This window comes from Haliotis cracherodii, unplaced genomic scaffold, assembly GCF_022045235.1.
Source record: "Haliotis cracherodii isolate W230 unplaced genomic scaffold, xgHalCrac1.p SCAF_15, whole genome shotgun sequence".
NCBI lineage: Eukaryota > Metazoa > Mollusca > Gastropoda > Lepetellida > Haliotidae > Haliotis > Haliotis cracherodii.
This window is the reverse complement of record NW_027266270.1, coordinates 617061-642452: the sequence shown is the minus strand read 5'-3', so window position 1 is coordinate 642452 and position 25392 is coordinate 617061. Positions and strand designations below refer to the sequence as shown.

Below are 25392 nucleotides of genomic sequence, written 5' to 3'. Positions count from 1 at the left end.
AGCAGGCGCTGTGATGGTGCACTATAGGCAGGCGCTGTGATGGTGCACTGTAGGCAGGCGCACAAATGACAGTTGTCAAGTATCCTTATTCCAACGTGGCCTCGACCCGTGAGGAGCCGGGATAGAATAGGTCTTCAGCAACAACCTATGCTTGTCGTAAAAAGGCGACTAACGGGATCGGGTGGTCAGGCTCACTGACATGGTTGATGCCTGTCACCGATCCAATTGCGTGGATCGATGCTCATGATACCAAACCAAACCCAAACCAACGTGGCCTCAATAGAAGACGTTTTACATGTTAATTCGTATCGTCATTTTCCCATGTTAAGACGTCACAAGATATTAAGGCGTCACAAGATATTAAGACGTCACAAGATATTAAGACGCCACAAGGTAAACACTGCATTAAGCAGGTCAGTGATGTATTTAATCTCAAAATGTATTTAAGTTATAAGGATTAAACAGTATTTGGGAATTAAGAGAAACAGGAGCGAGTGGATTTTGATGGTTAGTTTAAGTTGTTTCAGTTGTTTCTATTACATAAGTGTAACCTTCAGCTGTAACAACCGACTTTGTGACGACAACGTGAGCAGAGCGTCAGACAACTCCGCATCAGCGGCTTAATAAGCAATTGAATAAAGCTTAATAACGGGGAGCCTTGACAGTAAACTAGTCCAAGGCCACGGTTTCTGAGCAGAATACGTGAGTGGTAATGTGTGTGTGTGTGTGTGTGTGTGTGTGTGTGTGTGTGTGTGTGTGTGTGTGTGTGTGTGTGTGTGTGTGTGTGTGTGTGTGTGTGTGTGTGTGTGTGTGTGCTTGTGTTTGTGCGTGCATGTGTTTGTGTGTGCGTGTATGTGTGTGTGTGCGTGCATGTGTGTGTGCGTGTATGTGTGTTTGTGTGTATGTGTGCGTGTGTGTATGTATGTGCGTGTGTGCGTGTGTGTGTGTGTGTGTGTGTGTGTGTGTGTGCAGTCAGCGGAAAAACTATACTAACATAGTTCTCCGGTAACTTCCCATGTGCTCTTTTTTTTATCAAACGTACCTGAAACTTTAGTTGTGTTTACCACTAAAACGCCTCTGTTGTATCTTTGGATCACGAACACAAATAGTGGATATAAAACGTCAACGCTTGAGAATAACCGGTTTTGATTATCTGACGAAATAGATCCCACTAGGCTTAAAAGACGAAAAAGCGGTGAATAATATACTGATTAATACCTGAAAAGCAACCCACTGGACTTGCAGACGTAAGCTACACCTTATTTACTCCATATTGTATCTCTGGTTGACCAGGTGTGGAACAACTGGCCGAGGGCCTTCAACGTCGCCCTCTATTGTGCCTCGTCCACACCCGCCGGCGACTATTATCGCCCTGTTTACTTACCGCTGGATTGTTTCAGATCAGTGGACTGTGATGCTTCATCAATAGGACAGAGTTAGGGGTCGTGTCTACATCCACCAGCGCATAAATAAATGACGGCGTCGCTGTCTCGGCTCAGTGACCTCAGCCTGGCTTGCGACCATTGACAGCTTTATAAGCCCGTGACTCGCTACCTGGTCTCAGAAGACTCGCCCCCTCTGCGTGTTAAGGAGGTGTGGGACCATTGCTCTCAATACGGTGTGCTTACTCTCTCACTAAACCATGGCGGACAGCTACAAGGAATTCGACAAATCTCCAATCGTGGACGATGCTGTATCTTTCCATGGGTATTCCTTCAAGAAGCGGGAGATCGCGTTAGGTGGAGTGGCACTGGTGGCACTGGTTGTCTGTGTCATCCTGGCAGCGTTGCTCGCGTCGGCGAAGTCGGGAGGGGGTGTGGGTGACCCTTCTGTGTTGCCCGGGACTGCGTGTAGTCAGACAGGGGCGCAGACACAAGGGATGTGTCTGACTCCCACGTGCATGAAGAGTGCGGCGTATGCCCTGGAGAGTATGAACAGCACGATCGACCCATGCGATAACTTTTACCAATATGCGTGTGGCACCTGGGCCAGGAACAACCCTCTCAAGCCAGATGTGTCTCAACTGACGCCTTCTTGGAACATCTATTACAAAAATCAGGAAAAATTGCGGCGACTGGTTGAAACTCCAACTAGCAGGACATCGAGCTGGGCGTCTGAGAAGAAGCTGAAGGACTTCTTCACGTCCTGCACTGACCACTACGGCAAGATGATCCTGCAAGGAAACCCCTTTCTTGACCAGGTCGTGGCTAAGGCCGGCGGCTGGTACGTCATCGGGACGTGGAACGAGAGCACGTACGACTTTGAAGACTCTCTAAGGAAAACTCACGTGGATTTCTGGACTAACGCTTTCTTCACCTTCTCTGTGAGGACGGACTGGCTGGATTGGAGGAAGATCGCGATTCAGGTACGTGACGCTTTCTCATTATCACGAATGTTGACGTTTCGCAAAATGCATTTCGAAAATTGACGTTGATAGTATTTCGCTATGGAGGGCTTTGCTCTCCGTAAACCGGAGAATCATGTTAACACTCTAACATTGATTGATCCACGCGCGAGTAGGGAGTGAATATCTATATCAATAATGATAATAATTAGCATTATAGTTCAATCTTAGTAACAACAAATCAACATTTATTGTGCATTTAATTATACGTTTTTACTGAGAGACTTTGACTTTGACTATGGCAGGCTATTCGATCTGAGAATGCTCAGTAATGATGTGCAGTATATGCCACCATTAGTTCCTCATGCCGTGACATTGATCTAGATCAGGTACACGTGTATCTGTGAGAATCTGTCTGTTTAGAGCAAGTCATTGCTTGTTGATCCATGAATGCCTAAAAAACAGGATCGAGACTTGACATACATTTTTCGATAAAGCCGTTTAACTGGTTGTCAATCAGCAGCGTGAGACACGCCCCTTTTGGTCACGTGAACTGCTTTCATAACACCGACCCCCATCGTCACAAACACTAGCATATCCCTTCACACCAGACAGTGTGTTTAGTCTAATGTCCTAGGTGTCAGTCTGTCCCTGTCTTCAACCAAGCTCACCCGTGAAGATCCGGAGTCTTCAAAAACCCATGCTTGCTGTAAAAGGCGACTATGCTTGTCGTAATGTCATCGTATCCCAATTGCGTGGATCGATGCTCATGACATCAATCACTGGATTGACAGGTCCAGACTCGATTATTTACAGACCGCCGTCATATAGCTGGAATATTGCTGAGTGGGGCTTTAAACAACAAACTAACAAACAAATAATACAAGTTCCTCACACTGGCGTAAGGGATACCTCACTGCTTGTAAGACTACCAGAACGAGATAAGCATACACCGTGGAGAGTATCGCATGTACTGGGGTAAACATGTCAGTCAATCACACCACGCTCAGGCTGTATAAATAAAGGTGCATGTGTGTAGAAGGCTTATTGTGACACACAGTGTTCAGGTAAATACAAAACTGTAAACATTACGTGAGAAAATAAATAGTATCAGTGATATATCCAAGTAAGGTTCCCTCAAACGCGACTGTTCCAATGTATTGCTATTTCGACAATAGCTCCATAGTGCAACGTATGAAGGAAATGAAAGTACAATGAAACCATGAACTCTCTTTCCCCGATGTGTCGCTGGAGACGATTTGGCTTTACAGTCAAGACAGAGCCATGGTCCTAAGTCAGTAGTCCCGTCGTCTCCACTTGAGGGTAACTCGATACATGACGATGTTCACGGGACTTCGAGTTAACGATGTTTCAGTTCAATACTTGGGTTAATGCGAACGTCCCCCCTATCGCAGGTAGAGTAAGTAAGTTTAACACTTCATCAATTCTTCAGCTGTTCGCAAGAGATCGCAGGTAAAAGGGGGATATATGAATATGGGTGATAGAAGAGTTCAATAAATCTACCAGATGAATTCCCAGAGTTAAAGGGTGAATCCAAGATCTACCAGGAACGTCGGTCTTGTCTCAGACTTAACAGGCGCGTGCAAAAGGGTCTTCGTTTGAAGTTTGATATTTGACAAATGTTTGAAGTCCCCCCTTCTGTGAGCGAGGGCGCTGTCAGTGGTCGGCTGGCTAGCGGGACAGAGTATGTACGTGTGTATGTTCTATGTGGGGAGATCGGCGCGATTACCAGCCCCACAGCTAATGGGGTTAAACACGGGATGCAAACACTGTTTTTGTCTGCCACGTATCTCAAATGACACAACTAAAAATTAAATCACACTTTAAATACGTAAACCAGTGAAAAGATAAACGTTTTAGCGAACCATAATTCTCGTAACGTTGGATGAGTATTCAAAATATCCAAACAGCAGAATGCTTTTTAGGAAATGATTGATGATGTTGTTGAGACGTTTTGGAGTAAATATATATCGTCACTTCCAGAGAATAATCAGTCTCGATTATCCGATTATAACGGTGAAAGGTATATGTAGGATAACTGGAAGTCAGTGATGACACTAGGTGTTCGCGGTAAAGGTGAGCAAGTAACCACCGACATACAGTCATCATCTTGTTTATAACCTGAGACATAAGTGAATGGTATATAGCGATAACCTAGATCGTTAGTTGAACACATGACGTCACTTCTGAGCGGCGAGAAAGATACTTGTGAAATCCCTTCATTTCCCCGCACCACGACGGCGTGAAAACCGTGCATTGTTGCGGCACGTAGGACTTGTCATGCTGTACCAAGATGCGGTATGTCTCCTACGATGTTGACCTATGAAGATCCGGGTAGAATAGGTCTTCAGCAACCCATGCTTGTCTCCCTGTGAAGATCCGGGTAGAATAGGTCTTCAGCAACCCATGCTTGTCTCCCTGTGAAGATCCGGGTAGAATAGGTCTTCAGCAACCCATGCTTGTCTCCCTGTGAAGATCCGGGTAGAATAGGTCTTCAGCAACCCATGCTTGCTGTAAAAGGCGACTATGCTTGTCGTAAGCGGCGACTGACGGAATCGGGTGGTCAGGCTCGCTGACTTGGTTGATGCATGTCATCGATCCCAATTGCGTGGAACGATACTCACGATGTCAGTCACTGGATTGTCTGGTCCAGACTCTATTATTTACAGAGCGCCATCATATAACTGCAATATTATGAAATCCCGCGAGAACACAACGTAACCACTGGCGAAAAAAACTAAACGTAACAGTTGTTCACATCAAAGCAGAGATCTAACGGTTCTTGCAACAAAGGCAATAAAAACGCTCCGTGTGACGAGCAAGTAAACATGTTGCCCTTGCCTTATCTTACCGATGTCAGGTCTGTGACTAGCGTGAAACATCTACCACTACGTCAACATGGAGTCTTGTAGACGTCAGACACCACGTAAATGTGATCGTCCGTAACATGATTGTGGATACACTGATATACACGTGAACAGCTGTGAACAACAACGACAACACACATGAACACATGACAACACTAAGTTACTCAAGTGAACAATGAACAAACAACAAACAAACAACAAACAAACAAGTTTTGAGCACGAGTTTTTGCGTGATTCACTCCCAATTCGCCTATTACTCATTCTGCCTTCAGTCAAATAAAACGAAAATACCCGTGCATACGCTACCTGAGGGGCTGGCCTTAACGCTGTGGCCCCGTCTTAGATACATGGTGTAGTCATTATTGTTGTCGAGATACAGAACTGGTAGCAGAGTAGGATGAACACATGTACACACGCGAACACCCCGTGTCATCACTGAGTTTCAGTCATCCAAATATTTGTTACAGCTCTTTTGCTCTTTACGCCAAATGGAATCTGTTTGGGCGGATAACGAAGACTGGTTATTCTCTTGCATTGACGCTTTATACTTACCAAGTTTTAATGAGTAACAATAACCAGAGTTCCAGGCTCAAGGTTGGTGGATGGTGAAAGTTACCTAGCTATTTAGGTGCCGTCTTAATGCTGACATTACTGCATTACAGCCTCACATATCCATGTTGAAAGTTAACGTTTGACAGTAGATTGATAGTCCAGTGTACTGTAAGCAAACCATAGCGGGGAAGCCAATCATGTCTTTATTAATCAAGTGAGGCAAAGTCTATAAACATATTACAATTAAAAAAAATAAAACTTCCAGAATAAACAGTGAGTATGGTGTTGCGCCACTTTTAGCAATACTCCAGCAATATCACAGCGTGGGACACCAGAAATGGGCTTCACACATTATACCCATGTGGGGAATCGAACCCGGGTTTTCGGCGTGACGAGCGAAGTATTTTGACCACTAGGCTACCTCATCACCCCATGTGTAACATGTGAACCCTATGTCACACATATACTTGTATACTTGCAAATGTGACACATATGTTGGATATGCCAGTGGGACAAAAATATTGATGGATAAAAATAACGCAAAACGATATTGCAGAAAATGGTTACTGAGGATAAATGATATCATAAATTCACTGAGTCAAAACAATCTGTGTCTATCATCTCAAGAAACTTGATGGCAAGCAAATGGCCCCCTTTTGGGCCGTTCCGTTATTTCTTTCCGTTAGTATGGTACATTTCAACCACTGTCAGTCGATTTTGCCGTCTGTAATCCCAACATGCTTTACCAAGGAACAAACATGTTTTATAAAATTGAAAGTAAACACTTTGTTTAAGAGATTCCCATATAAGCGATAGACGCTATTTTCCCGTTTGTGTCACGTTTTGCCATAGCGCCCATTCGTCCGTAACAAAATAAGGCGTAGTATGGCATTCTGGGAACATTTTCCTATTTAAACAAAGTAGGCGAATCGATGAACGTACATAAGCAAATATTGCCGGGGGCATTGACCGGGGTGTACACACAGGGTCAGGTTGTGTAAGTTAGGTGTAAATTGTCCGCCAATTAGGGGTCACATGCTGCCTGGGGGTCGGAGGTCATGGGGTCACGGGCCAGATCAAGGGTTACGGTAATTGTTAAGCATTACGGAGTCCGCCTTTAAGCCTTCTAAACACTCCAGTAGGATACCATTACAGACTGTTGAAAATGATCAGTCAGGCTTTCGGCCAAAAAAGGTCTTATTGTTATTTCTGTAATGAAGCCGACCAACGTGTTGTACCTGTCGGTTTTACCGAAACACTCTCTTGCATTGATAGCCCTTAGTTAGGTGTGGATGGCTCGGTCACCTCAGGCGTTTAATTGGTTGTGTCCCCTAGTTGCGCCAGGATCCACTAGTTGTGGATTTGAAACCTACATTTGTCCCTGATTATGATTCTTGGACTTTCACCAAACTGATAAACGTCTGAGACCCGCATCAGTCTGGGTTTGTCTCAAAATTATCACAAAACAAATATAATATAAAACATGCACCTCGCGAAACCGTGATTAAAGAGTAATCTCCATAGCATACACAGTGAAATCTGTCGACACCGACCAATCCGGATTCCTGTCTATACCAGCCCACTACGGAATATACTCCACCAGTCACCGGATTTACATTCCGGTTACACACAAGTCCGTTTTAGATCTTCCTACAGTCTTGTCCGGAATGCGCGGGTTGTTTCCTGTAACGAGGTTTCACTGTATAGGACATTGTCCCCCCACCCCTAGTGCAGCATCTGACAAAGCAGCCCGGGTCTCACTTCAGGTTTTAGCTGGTATCAGTTGCGCATGTTATAAATCGTGAGAATTAGCTTCAGGACATACAATTTGATCCACAGTTCTATATATACCTATAGAAGATATCTTGATACAACGCTCCATACTTGCCGTGCCTCACGTCAAGCAATCTAGATTACTTGATAACAAGGACATCCAGATCAGTGTTGATTGTATTGTTGATTGCGGCAGTTACACCTCCTTGTAGCCTGCCGCTCTGCCCACCTTCTGCACGTCGGGATCTTATATAAAACCACGTACACACTCTTAGTCGTACCTTGTCGCGAACACCTGGTGCCATCACTGATTTCCAGTGACCCATTCATATAATTGTTAACGCCTACTTGACGCTATTTCTGTTTCGGTGGAGAATATTCAAATGATGTCTAATATTTGAGTGATAGAACATGCCGATCACTGTAAGACCGTGATACAGCCGGTATTGGGGACTACGCCGCTAAACAACATTCACTCACAACACAGAGACAATCAGTGTCGTATCACTGTCAGAATTTAGCAGCATATCAGTTACAACACGGTGGGTGGGTGTGATGTGGGAGGAATGTCCGATCAGCACTTGGATCGAATCAACGAAGGAAAGAGGATCAGCGCATCCTGTCGCGACGAAGGGATGTAACTGTACATAGCGAATTGTGACGACTTAGACCACGATCTTTGCCACACAATAATATGTTTTTATCCAATCTAAAACACAGGGACAGTAAACATGTTAATAAAGTCGTTAAAACCATGATGTCCAGAATCCCCCAAATGTCCGGTACATAGGTGTTCACACCATCTAACCTACCCTGTGTAAACCTTGAGTTGAGGTGATATTACCGCACTAAGCGCCTTGTAGTCATGACAACCTTGGCCAGATATAAATGTGATTTATTAGACAGTATCCTGTAACCTGCAATGGCAAGGTGTAGATAACACACACACGTAATCCAAGACAGCCATTGCCTCAAGTCTGAGTGGCGGTGCCTATCACTTTCACACGAGTTGGTAATACTATCGCCAGGAGAGTCGATGCTATCTCAGCTATTGCCCTGGAGGCTTTCAAGCAGCTCCTGTAACGTCTCTCTGATGTCATGAGTTTCTTCTGATAATGACCTACCAGAGACCTTCCTCACGCCATGGTACACAAGCATGCTAGGGCATGTCTTCACCTAGGCAGGCAGTGGTCGATAATCATCGGATTAACGATAACAGCGACAAAACCCTTCCATAGTCCTGGCCTATCTCTGCTGAAGGTGAAAGATATGCTTTCCGCGAACACCCGGTGTGATCACTGGTATTCCTGTGTTTCGCAAACACCTGGTGTCAGTGCGGGAGATGTAGTGATTAGCGAACACCTTGTGTCAGTGCGGGAGATGTAGTGATTAGCCAACACCTGGTGTCAGTGCGGGACATGTAGTGATTAGCGAACACCTGCTGTTAGTGCGGGACATGTAGTGATTAGCGAACACCTGGTGTCAGTGCGGGAGATGTAGTGATTAGCGAACACCTTGTCTCAGTGCGGGAGATGTAGTGATTAGCCAACACCTGGTGTCAGTGCGGGAGATGTAGTGATTAGCGAACACCTGCTGTCAGTGCGGGACATGTAGTGATTAGCGAACACCTGGTGTTATCACTGTCCCTCCAATATTTCGCGAACACCCGGTGTTATCAGTAACAGTGTAGTGCTTCGTGTGTGGTGGTGTTCATTTTCTAAAATGTGTCTTTATATATAAAATGGCAGGTGTCAGAAATGGCGTATTTATTAATGATACTGCTTCCATGATTCGCTTGCTACCTTCGGAGGTAAACTCAGTTTGGTGACTTTTAACTGAGGACACCCATCAAGTTGTATTTCTTAACACAATTTCACGCAAACACCCTGAATATGCCCACCAGATACACACCGATGTGCACGTAAACATCAACATGGGAATGTAGACTCTCACACCATTAATACGCCTACCACTTATATACAGATATGCAGTGATAGTTATATCAGCCTGCGTATTCTACAAGACATAGAGACCTACACAAGTCTACCTGTAACACCATGTGGATGACGAGCCACCAGCCTATCACGCACTGGTACCCGCGTACTGTATTCAGGTTCTCTACGGCAGCCATTGCTGGTACAGTGTTCTATCGTATCAGCACCTAGTGACTTTAATAGCAGTATGTTATTAAATCTAGATTTGATGTCTCAGTGCGGTACATTTCAACACTGACTAAGAGGCTGGAGCCACCCCGCGATGCTTCTTGTCGGAGTTGATGGGGTCAGCACGTGTGTCGTATCACCCAGGGACAAGACGGGTAGCGCGGGTTCCAGTGTGCGCGGACAAGGATGGCTGATTATTGTTGATCAACAGGTTACCTGTCACGACTCACTGCCCCCACTGAACAACACGCTGTAGTACACCTGTAAGGGGACATGGTGAACAAACAGATCTAACAGGCAGCCAGCGGGCAGCTCAGAGCCGCCTCTTGCCCAAAAGAGAAAAGCTCGTTATGAAAAGGTGTATGGATTTGATGACGATACTTCTACATTTTATTATTAGGTGTTCCCTGAAAATATTACTGATTATCCTAATAACCACAAATCATAAGAGAAAAAACAACACACAACAACATAGCAAAACAACACAACAACACAACCCAACCCAACCCAACAACAATATAACAACCCAACAACATGAAATCACAACTTAACAACACAACAACAAACAACACAACAACACAACATTCGTTATCGTTAAATAAATACGATGTGATACGAATATAAACAACATATTGCCATGTTTCTGATGATTTTTCCGTTTGACGTTAATATTCGTAATAACTAAATAATTTTGAATACACGTGCCTGAAATAGAAGAAATGTGTTAACAGTGTTGACGACATGTTCTAACTTGAGTGAGTGAGTGAGTGAGTGAGTGAGTGAGTGAGTGAGTGAGTGAGTAAATCGTTTTAACAGTCAGACAAAACCTTGTCCATTGACAATAGAAATCTATGCTAAAAGCATAGTCCATTGTGCGATTCCGACGTAAGCATTCGTTTAGAATGAAATAGTGAAAATGTGAGCGTCTCCTTTCCCGCCGGTGGCACCCGTCACAAACACATGCATAGGCAAGTCAAGTTTTCATCTGATATTCCCCGTCAGCCTGTACATATTCGATTCTTGACCATGAGCCATGATCCACGAGCTTCGATACACGGGACACCATGTAACACCATGTCTGATGTCGGGTCCTATGACAAGAGCCTTATGACAACACCCTTATTGGGCATAAGTTCTACCCTGGGGTCTTTTCTTGGTGGTGACATAACGTCAGTCGATGTTTGATATATGTCACAATACAAGAAATGATAACTTAGATATCGCGTATAGATGACAATTAACATTTGATGTTAACATGAAACTATTTTGTATATTTCAGATCGACCTCTCAGGGACGGGGATATCGTGGATCTACTATGTCCGGCCGGACGGTGCCCCGGTAAGCTTTTCAATACAGCCAACATGCACCCAGTGGATCATAGTAATGATAACTATAGTAAATACGGATACTATAACCTAAACAGTCCCGTCCAAATAGTGTTTACATTTTGTCCCTACCAACTTCACCCCCCAGACAAGTACATCCCGAGATATGTGGCATGTTTACATATTGTCCCTACCAACTTCACCCCCCAGACAAGTACATCCCGAGATATGTGGCATGTTTACATATTGTCCCTACCAACTTAACACCCCAGACAAGTACATCCAGAGATATGTGGTATGTTTACATATTGTCACTACCAACTTAACACCCCAGACAAGTACATCCCGAGATATGTGGCATGTTTACATATTGTCCCTACCAACTTCACACCCCAGACAAGTACATCCAGAGATATGTGGCATGTTTACATATTGTCCCTACCAACTTCACACCCCAGACAAGTACATCCAGAAGTATGTGGTATGTTTACATATTGTCACTACCAACTTCACACCCCAGACAAGTACATCCAGAGATATGTGGTATATTTACATATTGTCCCTACCAACTTAACACCCCAGACAAGTACATCCAGAGATATGTGGTATGTTTACATATTGTCCCTACCAACTTAACACCCCAGACAAGTACATCCAGAGATATGTGGCATGTTTACATATTGTCCCTACCAACTTCACACCCCAGACAAGTACATCCAGAGATATGTGGTATGTTTACATATTGTCACTACCAACTTCACACCCCAGACAAGTACATCCAGAGATATGTGGTATGTTTACATATTGTCACTACCAACTTCACACCCCAGACAAGTACATCCCGAGATATGTGGTATGTTTACATATTGTCACTACCAACTTCACACCCCAGACAAGTACATCCCGAGATATGTGGTATGTTTACATATTGTCACTACCAACTTCACACCCCAGACAAGTACATCCCGAGATATGTGGCATGTTTACCCGGATCTTTGTGAATCAGCGGAGCGGTGAGGTCATGACCTTCCCTTGTTGTGGAAGCTGAAGATGGAAGTCTTACCCTGGGCGTTCGTCTGTGACTGGGGACACTGAGATGGCGACTTCTCGGGTGCATGTACACGCCAGTAAAGGAATGTACGGTGTTATTTCAATAACAACTTGATTTGTTTTGCCATTGGGATTTTTGTTATTTTCAAATGGTAGGTGGGATGACCTGAGATAGGATTGTGTGTCGAGGGATTTGGAGTGCACAGCGTTGGTCACGTTGTTAATTTTAGGCGCACACGTGATGACAAGAAGGTATAGGGGAGAGGGTGGTGGGGGTGGGGGTGGGTTTGGTGGGGGGTGGGGTGGTGGGTGTGTTAGTTAGTGGGGTGAGGGGTGAGTGAGGGGGGTGAGAGGGTGTAGAGTGTGTCTCACCCCATGATCGTAGAAAGAAATTCTAATGTCCGCGGACAATGAAGTTCCTTTTTATTAGAAGTTCCCTACTTACAGTTGGAACATTCCTTTCACAGTTATAGACTATCTGGTTCACTATGTATTGCACACTCGACTTTGTGAGAGAACAATTGCAGCGGACAACTATCGTGCAGATATATCATTTTAGCCAGATTCTGTTGCGTGTAGCGTCTGTTCCTTACGCTAATGGCCGTGCCTGACAATGACAGAAGGGTCCTGTCGATGTGCATGACCAAGCGATATGGCGGTCTATAGGTGGACAGCAGGGCGATTGTCTATTTATTACAAATTATGATAAAAGAACACATCTGGTATTATTTGTAGGATGGTAAAGTCACGCGATCCGAGACAATTGTCGCCATTTCTGAAATCGGCTTGTCCCTCCCCCTTGTCCGACAATGTTGATGTTAATTCCCAACACACTGCTTGGGGCCATTACATCCCCCAACAGGGTGGTCGAGCAGATCACCTGTTTATGTGTCATGGTCTTGAATGTATTGTGGGGAGACAGTACACCTGCGCCCTACCCCGCCTTAAGACGCTGTCTACCCCAGCTCAGGTTCAGCGAGTTAGTGAGGGAGTTAGCTTTTACTAGATTGACATCTCACCTCACGGCTAGTGTACTTACTTACTTACTGAATCTAAAGGCAGTGCTGTTACTTAAGCCATTGAAAGCCACTGAAAGCCATGCTATGATATGATGACGGGATGGTATTATGGTATGTGATGGTATGATGATATGATGGTATTATGGTGATGTCAGGGTACTATGGCATGGTGATATAATGATATGATATATGATAAAAAATATGATGATATGATGATAGGTATGTATTCGCAAGGGGAAAATAACCGAAACAGGCTCCAAAAGGCTTCTGAAGCTAAAACAAATTGATCAAACATTGATCAAATCGAAATGCTTCCGTGCAATGTTAGTGTTATGGGGATTTGTGACATGATTTTTTGTTTTGTTTGTTGTTTAACCCAGCTATATGACGGTGGTATGTAAATAATCGCGTTTGGACCAGACAATCCAGTGATTGATACTAGGAGCATCGATCCACGCAATTGGGATACGATGACAAGCATCAACCAAGTCTGACCACCCGATCCCGTTAGTCACCTGTTACGACGAGCACATGCACAGTCGCCTTTCAATATATCTACATGAGGACAGTTACTTTGGACTTCTAGCGTACAAAATACACGGTCCTGCGCCACCGGCGTTACTTTGGTAACACGGTTGCACCACAAATGTAGGGTTCGACTGCAACCAAATAAATCATGAAAGACGCGGGGAATGTGTCACGTGATCTGTGATCATGTGAAACACTACCTGGAGACGACTACTTCCACCACACTACAGATGATCGATACATCCACGGTATACGTCGTCACAGAAGAGGTGTTGCAGTTATTATGTATAACAGTAAATATGTCAGTTGCAATCCCCGCTGGGCTGACTAACAGCGTGATGAATACTGGATGTCCCACAAGCACATGACAATGCTTAAATGTGTGTCTGGAAATGAATTAAACCGCTCAGTCATTGCCTGACGTGACGAGCTAATGTTAGCACGATCGTAACGACTGTGTGACACAGCTGTTTACCTGTTTACCTGTCTAGTTTCTGGACTCATTCAGGTGGACACGGCTGAAGTTCTGCCAAATATATGACAGCGGTCGTTGACTGTCTGTCTAGCTATAGAGCTCATTCAGGCGAAGGCCTTGGATACAGTAGTTTTGAAATGTAATGAAAGGTCAACATGTGATTGTCTACCCATAAGGTCCCTGATCAGATAGCTAGTCACATACGTCTTCCTGTGAACTAAAGGTGGGGTGAAGTGCATGCACATCTCTTGGTGTCGTGTGAATTCATTGCCTTATTATATTTCGAAATAACTGAGATTAAGTACACATGCACCTGGAGGCATCACTTACTGTATATACTGTATAGTTTTTAAAGTCGAATCCTTTTTTTAAATTAATTAAAAAAGCGACAAAATTAAAGCGACAGACTACTCTTGTTCTACAGAAAACGAAATCTAATGACATGTTCATGTTCTCCTAGGATATAGTCTTGTACCATGTGGGGGAACATTCAGTGTTCTTGTACCATGTGGGGGAACATTCAGTGTTCTTGTACCATGTGGAGGAACATACAGTGTTCTTGTACCATGTGGGGGAACATTCAGTGTTCTTGTACCATGTGGAGGAACATTCAGTGTTCTTGTACCACGTGGAGGAACATACAGTGTTCTTGTACCATGTGGGGGAACATTCAGTGTTCTTGTACCATGTGGAGGAACATTCAGTGTTCTTGTACCACGTGGAGGAACATTCAGTGTTCTTGTACCATGTGGAGGAACATACAGTGTTCTTGTACCATGTGGGGGAACATTCAGTGTTCTTGTACCATGTGGAGGAACATTCAGTGTTCTTGTACCACGTGGAGGAACATTCAGTGTTCTTGTACCACGTGGAGGAACATACATTGTTCTTGTACCATGTGGAGGAACATTCAGTGTTCTTGTGCCATGTGGAGGAACATTCAGTGTTCTTGTACCATGTGGTGGAACATTCAGTGTTCTTGTACATACACTGTTCTTGTACCAGCTGTCCTTGAGATATCGGTGGTGTCGGGCATGTGTCAGAATGAGATATATGTGACATGAAGATATTTACAAAAAGATAGATGGGGGTGTTTTGTATTGAAACTTTATTGTCCTCCCTAAATCTGGGGCAGCAGTTTCTTCATGGCCTAATTAGCAGTACTGCCAACACTTTTACATATGTAGCCCACCAGGGGAAAAGGGACCTCATGGGTGCTAGGATACAATTGTGCAATGACGTCATAAAGCAGGATTGTGTTGCAGTTTATCGTGGACTACAAGCGCTTCATGAGGACTGTCGCCGGGTACCTGGTCCGCGACTCCGGCGTCAGCATCAACGCAACCGAGAAACAACAACGTATTGATACCTTCGTCGACGACGTGTTTCTGGTGGAATCAACACTGGCAAATGTAAGTACAAGGTGGTGGTGTGAGTGGTGAAGCCTGTCTAAAGTATGTACACGGTGGAGGTGTGAGTGGTGAGGCCTGTCTAAAGTATGTACACGGTGGTGGTGTGAGTGGTGAGGCCTGTCTAAAGTATGTACACGGTGGTGGTGTGAGTGGTGAGGCCTGTCTAAAGTATGTACACGGTGGTGGTGTGAGTGGTGAGGCCTGTCTAAAGTATGTACACGGTGGAGGTGTGAGTGGTGAGGCCTGTCTAAAGTATGTACACGGTGGTGGTGTGAGTGGTGAAGCCTGTCTAAAGTATGTACACGGTGGTGGTGTGAGTGGTGAGGCCTGTCTAAAGTATGTACACAGTGGTGGTGTGAGTGGTGAGGCCTGTCTAAAGTATGTACACGGTGGTGGTGTGAGTGGTGAGGCCTGTCTAAAGTATGTACACGGTGGTGGTGTGAGTGGTGAGGCCTGTCTAAAATATGTTCACGACTGGCCAATGAATGCAGTCAATGATAATGAAGTGTTCTGGCTTAACTACTTTCTTAACGTCCACTATTTTCTTAACGTACATTACTTTCTTAACGTGAATTACTTTCTTAACGTGCACTACTTTCTTAACATGCATTACTTTCTTAATGTGCACTACTTTCTTAACGTGCACTACTTTATTTACGTGCATTTCCTTTCTTAACGTGCACTTCCTTCTTAACGTGCATTACTTACTTAACGTGCACTGCTTACTTAACGTGTATTACTTTCTTAATGTACATTACTTTCTTAACGTGCACTACTTTCTTAACATGCATTACTTTCTTAATGTGCACTACTTTCTTAACGTGCACCACTTTCTTAACGTACATTACTTACTTAACGTGTATTACTTTCTTAATGTACATTACTTTCTTAACGTGCACTACTTTCTTAACGTGCATTACTTTCTTAATGTGCATTACTTACTTAACGTGCACTACTTTCCTAACGTGCATTACGTTCTTAACGTGCATTACTTTCTTAACGTGCACTGCTTTCTTAACGTGTATTACTTTCGTACCATGCACTACTTTCTTAACGTGCACTGCTTTCTTAACGTGTATTACTTTCGTAACATGCACTACTTTCTTAACGTGCACTACTTTCTTAACGTGCACTACTTTCCTAACGTGCATTGCTTTCTTAACGCGTGCTACTTTCCTGACGTGCACTGCTTTCTTAACACGTGCTACTTTCTTAACGTGTATTACTTTCCTAACGTGCATTGCTTTCTTAATGTGCACTACTTTCCTAACGTGCATTGCTTTCTTAACGCGAGCTACTTTCCTAACGTGCATTGCTTTCTAAACGCGTGCTACTTTCCTAACGTGCATTGCTTTCTTAACGCATGCTACTTTCCTAACGTGCACTGCTTTCTTAAAATGTATTACTTTCGTAACATGCACTACTTTCTTAACGTGCACTACTTTCTTAACGTGCATTGCTTTCTTAAAGCGTGCTACTTTCCTAAAGTGCATTGCTTTCTTAACGCGTGCTACTTTCCTAACGTGCATTGCTTTCTTAACGCGTGCTACTTTCCTAACGTGCATTGCTTTCTTAACGCGTGCTACTTTCCTAACGTGCATTGCTTTCTTAACGCGTGCTACTTTCCTAACGTGCATTGCTTTCTTAACGTGCACTACTTTCTTAACGTGCACTACTTTCCTAACGTGCATTGTTTTCTTAACGCGTGCTACTTTCTTGACGATCATTGTGTTTGTGCACATGAAATAGCTAAGACTGAGAGACTGACGAGGCTGGTGCAGTTGGTGATGGTGAAAGTTAATGACTAATGACAGTGTCACGTCCTTCGTCTAGTGTCAGTGACATGTGCTTCGTCTAATTACAGTGACACGTCCTTCATATAATGTCAGTGCCACGTGCCCCGTTCGACGTCAGTGACACAACCCAGGGTTATTCAGGTTTTCCGCTGATTCATGGGTGGCATCGACAGAACTGACTGCTTTGCTTAAATCCCATTTGAATGATATTAAAATGTCAGTGGGATTAGGTAAACGTTTAAACACTTATATGACCCTGAACACGATGTCCTGACTGCAGTGGGGCGTGTACCTGTGGTGTAGGCGTGAGTGAGTGTGTGAGTGAGTGAGTGGGTGAGGAAGTATAGTTTTACACCGTTTTTAGCAATATTCTAGCACTATTGATGAAAACGGCGGGGGGTCACCAAAAATGGGTGACCGCCTCATCTGTTTTAGGTTTATGCATAAACATTCAGACTGACAAAATACTCTCTTTCCAATAGTCAACTTTCCCTTCACGTCGAGCAATATTCCTGCAGCTCCAACCCTTGGAGGGTTTTACGGTAGACATTTGGAGGACAAAATCAATGACAAAAATGATGTCCGATGCAATTCCATATATTGTCTTTTACCATATGTTCCCGTGTTTTTTTCAGGTGAACAATTGACTTGCATTTACATGTGTTTGTGACGACTTGTCAGTGGTTTAAGATTCTCAGCTAAATAGGTTATTTCTACATGAAAAAGGTTCCAGTATTGCGTGACAATGTGAAAAATTCTACATCTGCATATCAATGAGATATACAGTGCACATGCATTAAGAAAAATATAATATAATATATATATATATGGTTCATGGTTCAAGATTACTCTGTGCATGGTTTCAGATCACGAGCAGCTCGGACCCGTCTGAGGACCCACATGACCACCAGAACCGTGTGAAACTGCGAGATTTAAACACTATGACAAACACTGCGGTAAGAGTTGCGTCCCTTAGGCGTGCCGGAATGCTATGATCCTATTGGTAGATGTAAAACATTAAATCAGTATCTGCGAGATTTGAACACAATGACAAACACTGTGGTAACATGATAGCCTACTTCATGGTATCCAAAGTGCCACATTGCGCTGTGCAGAGTTGCGTTTTTTAGGCGTGCCAGGATCTTATGATCCTTTTGGAAGATGGATACATTAAATCAGTATCTCTACTTTACGTTTTCTTTGGTACCATCATTTCTTTTACACATGGAACACAGATTATTCCTTTAATAATGTCCCGTAAATGTGATATCTCGTATGGGAGCGATTTCTCTAGTGTTCCTCATCCATTCAGAGAACATTTTAGCGCCATTATTTATATTTTTAAAATATTATTTACATTCTGAGAATATTCCCGTGCTTTTTGTCAGCCTGTTCAAATTGTGTTTAGGGAAAATAAACATTCCACATAGTTTGAGTTTAAGAATCTTACACAGAACAACCAGAGAGAGGAATACAGGGCCCACAGTAAGATAAGGTGTCTAGGTTAGGTGGATGGAAACTGTCATTTCCCGTAACACATTATATGCAGGCTGCTCTGACAGACAAGGTAATGCATCATCTGACGTAAGACGGGAATAGGACCTCATTTCCATGTGTGATGTACAGGCTGACGGATCCCCCCGTCCGTGACTCAAAGAAACAGGACTGGAGAAATATCCCAGCTACTTCCGTGTGTGTGAACGAAACACCTCGTAGCTTGCGGAGGGCGACTTCAGTTGACAACATATTCATGTTCACGCCATGTTTCTGCGTATTAAAAATGTTTTTACACAAAAAAAACCGGAAATGGTAAAAACGCTTCCCGCTGCTTGTTAATATATGTTCTGATGACAATAATGGATATGCACACGTCATTATTTGTATTACCTGACTCTAGTGATGTTTTTTTGCACCGGTAAGACGGTGGACGTGAGAAACACTCAATATACACACAGCCATACACCCAGCGAATGAATTATGAACATATATTTCCATTATCAATTATTTTAGTACGGTATGTTGTATATTTTCAATGCCGGCATGGCAACCAATGAAATGTGCATGTAGGCAGACTGGGTAATTATACATGTTTCTAATGTGAGTGCGTGGGTAAGTGAGTGAGTGGGTAAGTGTGTGGGTAAGTGTGTGAGTGAGTGAGTGTGTGAGTGAGTGAGTGAGTGAGTGAGTGAGTGAGTGAGTGTGTGAGTGAGTGTGTGAGTGAGTGAGTTAGTGTGAGTGTGTGAGTGAGTGAGTGGGTAAGTGAGTGAGTGAGTGAGTGAGTGAGGGTGTGAGTGGGTAAGTGAGTGAGTGAGTGAGTGAGTGTGTGAGTGAGTGTGTGAGAGTGAGTGTGAGTGTGTGAGTGAGTGAGTGGGTAAGTGAGTGAGTGTGTGATTGAGTGAGTGAGGGTGTGAGTGGGTAAGTGAGTGAGAGTGAGTGAGTGAGTGGGTAAGTGAGTGAGTGAGTGTGTGAGTGAGTGAGTGAGCGAGCGGGTGGGTGAGTTCAAATAGTGGGGGAGACTGAATGAGCGAGCGGGCGTATACTACTGTTAGAGAGTGGAAATGATTCATGATGAGTTATAGAGAAGGCGAGTTATACAGAGAAGGCGAGACATAGAGAGAAGGCGAGTAATAGAGAGATGAGTTATATATGTAGAGAGAAGGCGAGATATAGAGAGAAGGCGAGTAATAGAGAGATGAGTTATATATGTAGAGAGAAGGCGAGATATAGAGAGAAGGCGAGTAATAGAGAGATGAGTTATATATGTAGAGAGAAGGCGAGATATAGAGAGAAGGCGAGTAATAGAGAGATGAGTTATATATGTAGAGAGAAGGCGAGATATAGAGAGAAGGCGAGTAATAGAGAGATGAGCTATATATATAGAGAGAGAAGGTTAGAAGGAGAGAGTGACGGAGAGCATAGAAGCGTGAAAGTCTGTACACGTTCTTGTAAGTTTCACCATCTGATCACAAACCGATAAGAAACGGGCAGTACTGTGGAAAATATTTAATCTCTTGTACATGACCAAATCTGTATTTTCATCGAAATCAATGGCGAGCCCGTTATTCACACCGAATATTTTGCTTAGAAATCCTTCAAGGAGAAAACAACCTGTTACACTGATATTTGTATCACGTGACATGTTTGTCTCAATGTCGCGTGTTCCCGTCAACTCATACACATAATGACAGCTTCCCGTTACTGTTTCGTGTCCGTCCGGTGTCAGCTGACGCCCTCACTGCGCATGTCATGTTTCGAGGAACAACTCCGTATTGTGAAAACACATCCGGGACGTCACAGTATCACGGTGGCTGCTCGGACACTTCTGAAACTTGTATTGTCGGAAAGCTTTAAACCCGGCCACAACTCAGGCATAAATATTTGTGGGCTGAGATTAATGGATCGAGGTTTTACACTACTGGGGATTTAATTAAGTTGACACGCGATTATATCCAAAGTTAATGTGTGTTTCAGTGGGCATGTTATTGCTTGCCACCTTGGTGCGATGTTGTTCAAACTCGTCTCATCTACAACCAACACACGTTCAGATAATAAATATTTAATGCATTCTGGTGATTGTGCAGCTTTGCCTGAGGACGTGCCAAGGGGATATATCTGTATTTGCTCAATCCAATTTAATGGCTATGTCTTTATTTCCAATGTAACACATTATGTTCAACGTATAGTGACGTTAAACAAGGAAATGTATACAGTAACCATGGCAACCGTTTTATAAATGTCTCGTTATTGGGCTTACATTGTCTCACTTGCGTCACCTTTTCGGCATGTTGAAACTACCAGATATGAAATTCATTCGTAAATATGTAAAACTGTTAACGTCAAGATAACATGTCTTTGGTGGCTCCAAATGAGTGCCAGTCAGATTTTTGTTTTTTTGTTGTTTAACACAGCACTCAGCAATATTCCAGCTATATGACGGCGGTCCGTGAATAATCGAGTCTGGACCAGAGCATAGATGACCATAGATCCACCCGATTTGGATACGATGACATGCATCAACCAAGTCAGCGGGCCTGACCACCCGATCCCGTTAGTCGCCTTTTACGACCAGCATAGTCGCAACTTACGGCAAGCATGGGTTGCTGAAAACCTGTTCTAACCCGGGATCTTCACGGGTCGTGTCTGACAGTAGTTGACGCGGGTAGTTGGGTTGGCGTAGGTGACAGGTTAATGGACGTTAACGCTGTCTGTGCATTACGCACAAGAAGGCGGCCAGTCGCCACTCATGCCTTCATGTGGGCGGCGGGGTAGCCTAGTAGTTAAGGCGTTCTGTCGACCCAGGTTCGATACCCCACATGGGTACAATGTGTGAAGCCCGCTTCATGTGTTCCCCGCCGTGATATTGCTGGAATATTGCTAAAAGTGGTGTAACCATACTCACTCACTCACTTATGGCAGACTCACAGATGCCCACTGCTCGCTGACTATCGTTGATGTCATACTTTGGTTATGTGATTCCTTGTCGCTCAAAGAACTGGTGGACGTGTGTAGCTACGTTTCCCTTTAATTGGTACATTCAACACCCATCATTCCTTGATTCACATTAAAAGCGCGCATGTTGTTCTCAGCACGTGCTCAGAAAGATGCGCTCTGGCCAGTGTGTCTCATGAATAATCTCTGTTCAGAGTTCGAATCCAAATAAACATGAAACGTTTCTAAAATTGTTTTTTAAAATATATATTTTGTTTAACTTTATTGGATGGTATCGTATGTTATTGTCGTAACTTAGTTTATATATTTCTTGTTTTTACGTACCCATATCAAACGTCTTGATTTAAACATTTTCACGGTAAGTTAAATTCAAGACCTTTGTCAATCTGAGGTAGTACCCAACCCTATGGACGGTGACTAGGCGCTTTAGGTAAAAGCATTACTTCGAAAGTTTAAAGAGACAGACAAATACCTACCAAGACATTCCATCCATCACAAGTGCCTTGTCATCATGCCTTTGTATATCGCCTTATGTTCTTTCTGCTTGTAAAGGTCATGGCCCCTTTTGGGTTCAGTGACCTATAGAGAGGTCAAGTGCACTGCCACCTCTGAGCCTCTGACCGGAGGTCATGGGATATTTCAGGGATTATCTCCCTTGAGTTGTGTTTTCTGGAATGAAGACGAGAATGTGTGTTGTGATGTGATGATGCGAGGTATAGGCTAGAAGGTTGTGCAAACTTATCATTTGGGTCCACTCGGGTTATTCCGTTCCCTACGTAATGCTTCACGCAGCAGTGACGCACTGAGAGTGTTCCGCACACTGACCGACCCCTCCTCATAGAGTGCGTACAATATGACGCTCGAGAAACATTGTTAATATAATAGAAATGAAGTATACAGTCTAGTATCCCGCAACATTGAGTACAATGGTATTTCTTGCCGCAAGATTGTGTTGGGTAATGGGACAATCACGAGATGTGATAGGCACGAGACCAAACGAGGAAATATCATCACAGTTGAGTTGCACGTCCTTTGTAAAGGAGGGGTGGGTTCGCGTGTGTGTGGTCGTGATGGGGTGTGTTTTGGGTGGCTGTTCCATGGTCTGCGGGACCATTTCCACTTGTATCTGTAATTTGGATAATCGTTGACGGATTGTTTAATAATGATAAATTTGCAGAAAAGCAAAGTCTGTTTTGGACGACTTAAATACAACTATCCAGGTCTGCCGTTTGACCCCAGCCAAGCTCCCCTTTATTTTGAAGCCCCTGTGTCATATTATTTACTAGTTCGAGTGAGCATTGGCGGGAAATATGTATATTCCATCCTCGTTATTTCCCAGTCGGTTTTAAATGCAGTTTGTCACAAGAAATGGGGATGGGCTACACATAAAGGAGTATGTTTGTTGGTTGTTTAAAACTGCACTGAGCATTTTCTAACAATATGGCTAATTTTGGAGTTTTGAGCAAACAATCCTGTGATTAATATTATGGTACGAGGGTACGTCTTCATTGTCTGTCCATTCGATGAATCACTCGAGGTCGACATCCAACGTCCTCCCACTCAGCGGTAATCACGAAGAAAGAGGAGAGCCTCTATGATGCTGTGTTCCTCTGTTGCAGATCGACTGGGTGCAGTTCTTCACGTACATGTTCAGTGATGCCGGCGTCAACGCTGACACAAAAGTCGTGCTCCTCGAGTCTGACTACATCAAGAAGATGGCAGCGTTCATAACAAACCTCGGGGACAATAAATCGAGGTAAATGTAACTCATCTACACCCCCATTTGTTGCCCAGCACTACACAAACCCAGCTTGCACACCTACACCCGTCCATTATTGCCAGAATCTGTCCCAGCCCTACACCCGTCCATTATTGCCAGAAACTGTTCCAGCCCTACACCCCTCCATTATTGCCAGAATCTGTTCAAGCCCCACACCCCTCCATTATTGCCAGAAACTGTACCAGCCCTACACCCCTCCATTATTGCCAGAAACTGTACCAGCCCCACACCCCTCCATTATTGCCAGAATCTGTTCCAGCCCCACACCCCTCCATTATTGCCAGAATCTGTTCCAGCCCCACACCCGTCCATTATTGCCAGAAACTGTACCAGCCCTACACCCCTCCATTATTGCCAGAAACTGTACCAGCCCTACACCCCTCCATTATTGCCAGAATCTGTTCCAGCCCCACACCCGTCCATTATTGCCAGAATCTGTTCCAACCCCACACCCGTCCATTATTGCCAGAATCTGTTCCAGCCCCACACCCGTCCATTATTGCCAGAATCTGTTCCAGCCCCACACCCCTCCATTAGTGCCAGAAACTGTACCAGCCCTACACCCCTCCATTATTGCCAGAAACTGTACCAGCCCTACACCCCTCCATTATTGCCAGAAACTGTACCAGCCCTACACCCCTCCATTATTGCCAGAATCTGTTCCAACCCCACACCCGTCCATTATTGCCAGAATCTGTTCCAGCCCCACACCCGTCCATTATTGCCAGAATCTGTTCCAGCCCCACACCCGTCCATTATTGCCAGAATCTGTTCCAGCCCCACACCCGTCCATTATTGCCAGAAACTGTACCAGCCCTACACCCCTCCAGTATTGCCAGAAACTGTACCAGCCCTGCACCCGTCCATTATTGCCAGAAACTGTACCAGCCCTACACCCCTCCATTATTGCCAGAATCTGTTCCAGCCATACACCCTCCATTAGTGCCAGAATCTGTTCCAGCCCTACACCCCTCCATTATTGCCAGAATCTGTTCCAACCCTACACCCGTCCATTATTGCCAGAATCTGTTCCAGCCCCACACCCGTCCATTAGTGCCAGAATCTGTTCCAGCCCTACACCCCTCCATTATTGCCAGAAACTGTACCAGCCCTACACCCCTCCATTATTGCCAGAATCTGTTCCAGCCCTACACCCCTCCATTATTGCCAGAATCTGTTCCAGCCCCACACCCGTCCATTAGTGCCAGAATCTGTACCAGCCCCACACCCCTCCATTATTGCCAGAATCTGTTCCAGCCCCACACCCGTCCATTATTGCCAGAAACTGTACCAGCCCTACACCCCTCCATTAGTGCCAGAATCTGTTCCAGCCCTACACCCCTCCATTAGTGCCAGAATCTGTTCCAGCCATACACCCTCCATTAGTGCCAGAATCTGTTCCAGCCCTACACCCCTCCATTACTGCCAGAATCTGTTCCAACCCTACACCCTCCATTAGTGCCAGAATCTGTTCCAGCCCTACACCCCTCCATTACTGCCAGAATCTGTTCCAACCCTACACCCGTCCATTAGTGCCAGAATCTGTTCCAGCCCTACACCCCTCCATTATTGCCAGAAACTGTACCAGCCCTACACCCCTCCATTATTGCCAGAATCTGTTCCAGCCCTACACCCCTCCATTATTGCCAGAATCTGTTCCAGCCCCACACCCGTCCATTAGTGCCAGAATCTGTACCAGCCCCACACCCCTCCATTATTGCCAGAATCTGTTCCAGCCCCACACCCGTCCATTATTCCCAGAAACTGTACCAGCCCTACACCCCTCCATTAGTGCCAGAATCTGTTCCAGCCCTACACCCCTCCATTAGTGCCAGAAT

General features: G+C 44.4%; 1 protein-coding gene across 1 annotated transcript in view; it reads left to right on the top strand.

Moving 5' to 3' along the window:
• Positions 1-1193: 1193 nt before the first annotated feature.
• The window catches only part of LOC139462151 (endothelin-converting enzyme 1-like), a 37501-nt gene continuing 13302 nt past the window's right edge, over positions 1194-25392 (top strand). The window contains exons 1-5 of the mRNA XM_071243656.1: positions 1194-2365; positions 10999-11058; positions 15383-15529; positions 18192-18281; positions 23394-23530. Coding sequence (XP_071099757.1) covers positions 1643-2365; positions 10999-11058; positions 15383-15529; positions 18192-18281; positions 23394-23530 — 1157 coding nt within the window. The 5' untranslated portion in view covers positions 1194-1642. The remainder of the gene's footprint in view (positions 2366-10998; positions 11059-15382; positions 15530-18191; positions 18282-23393; positions 23531-25392) is intronic.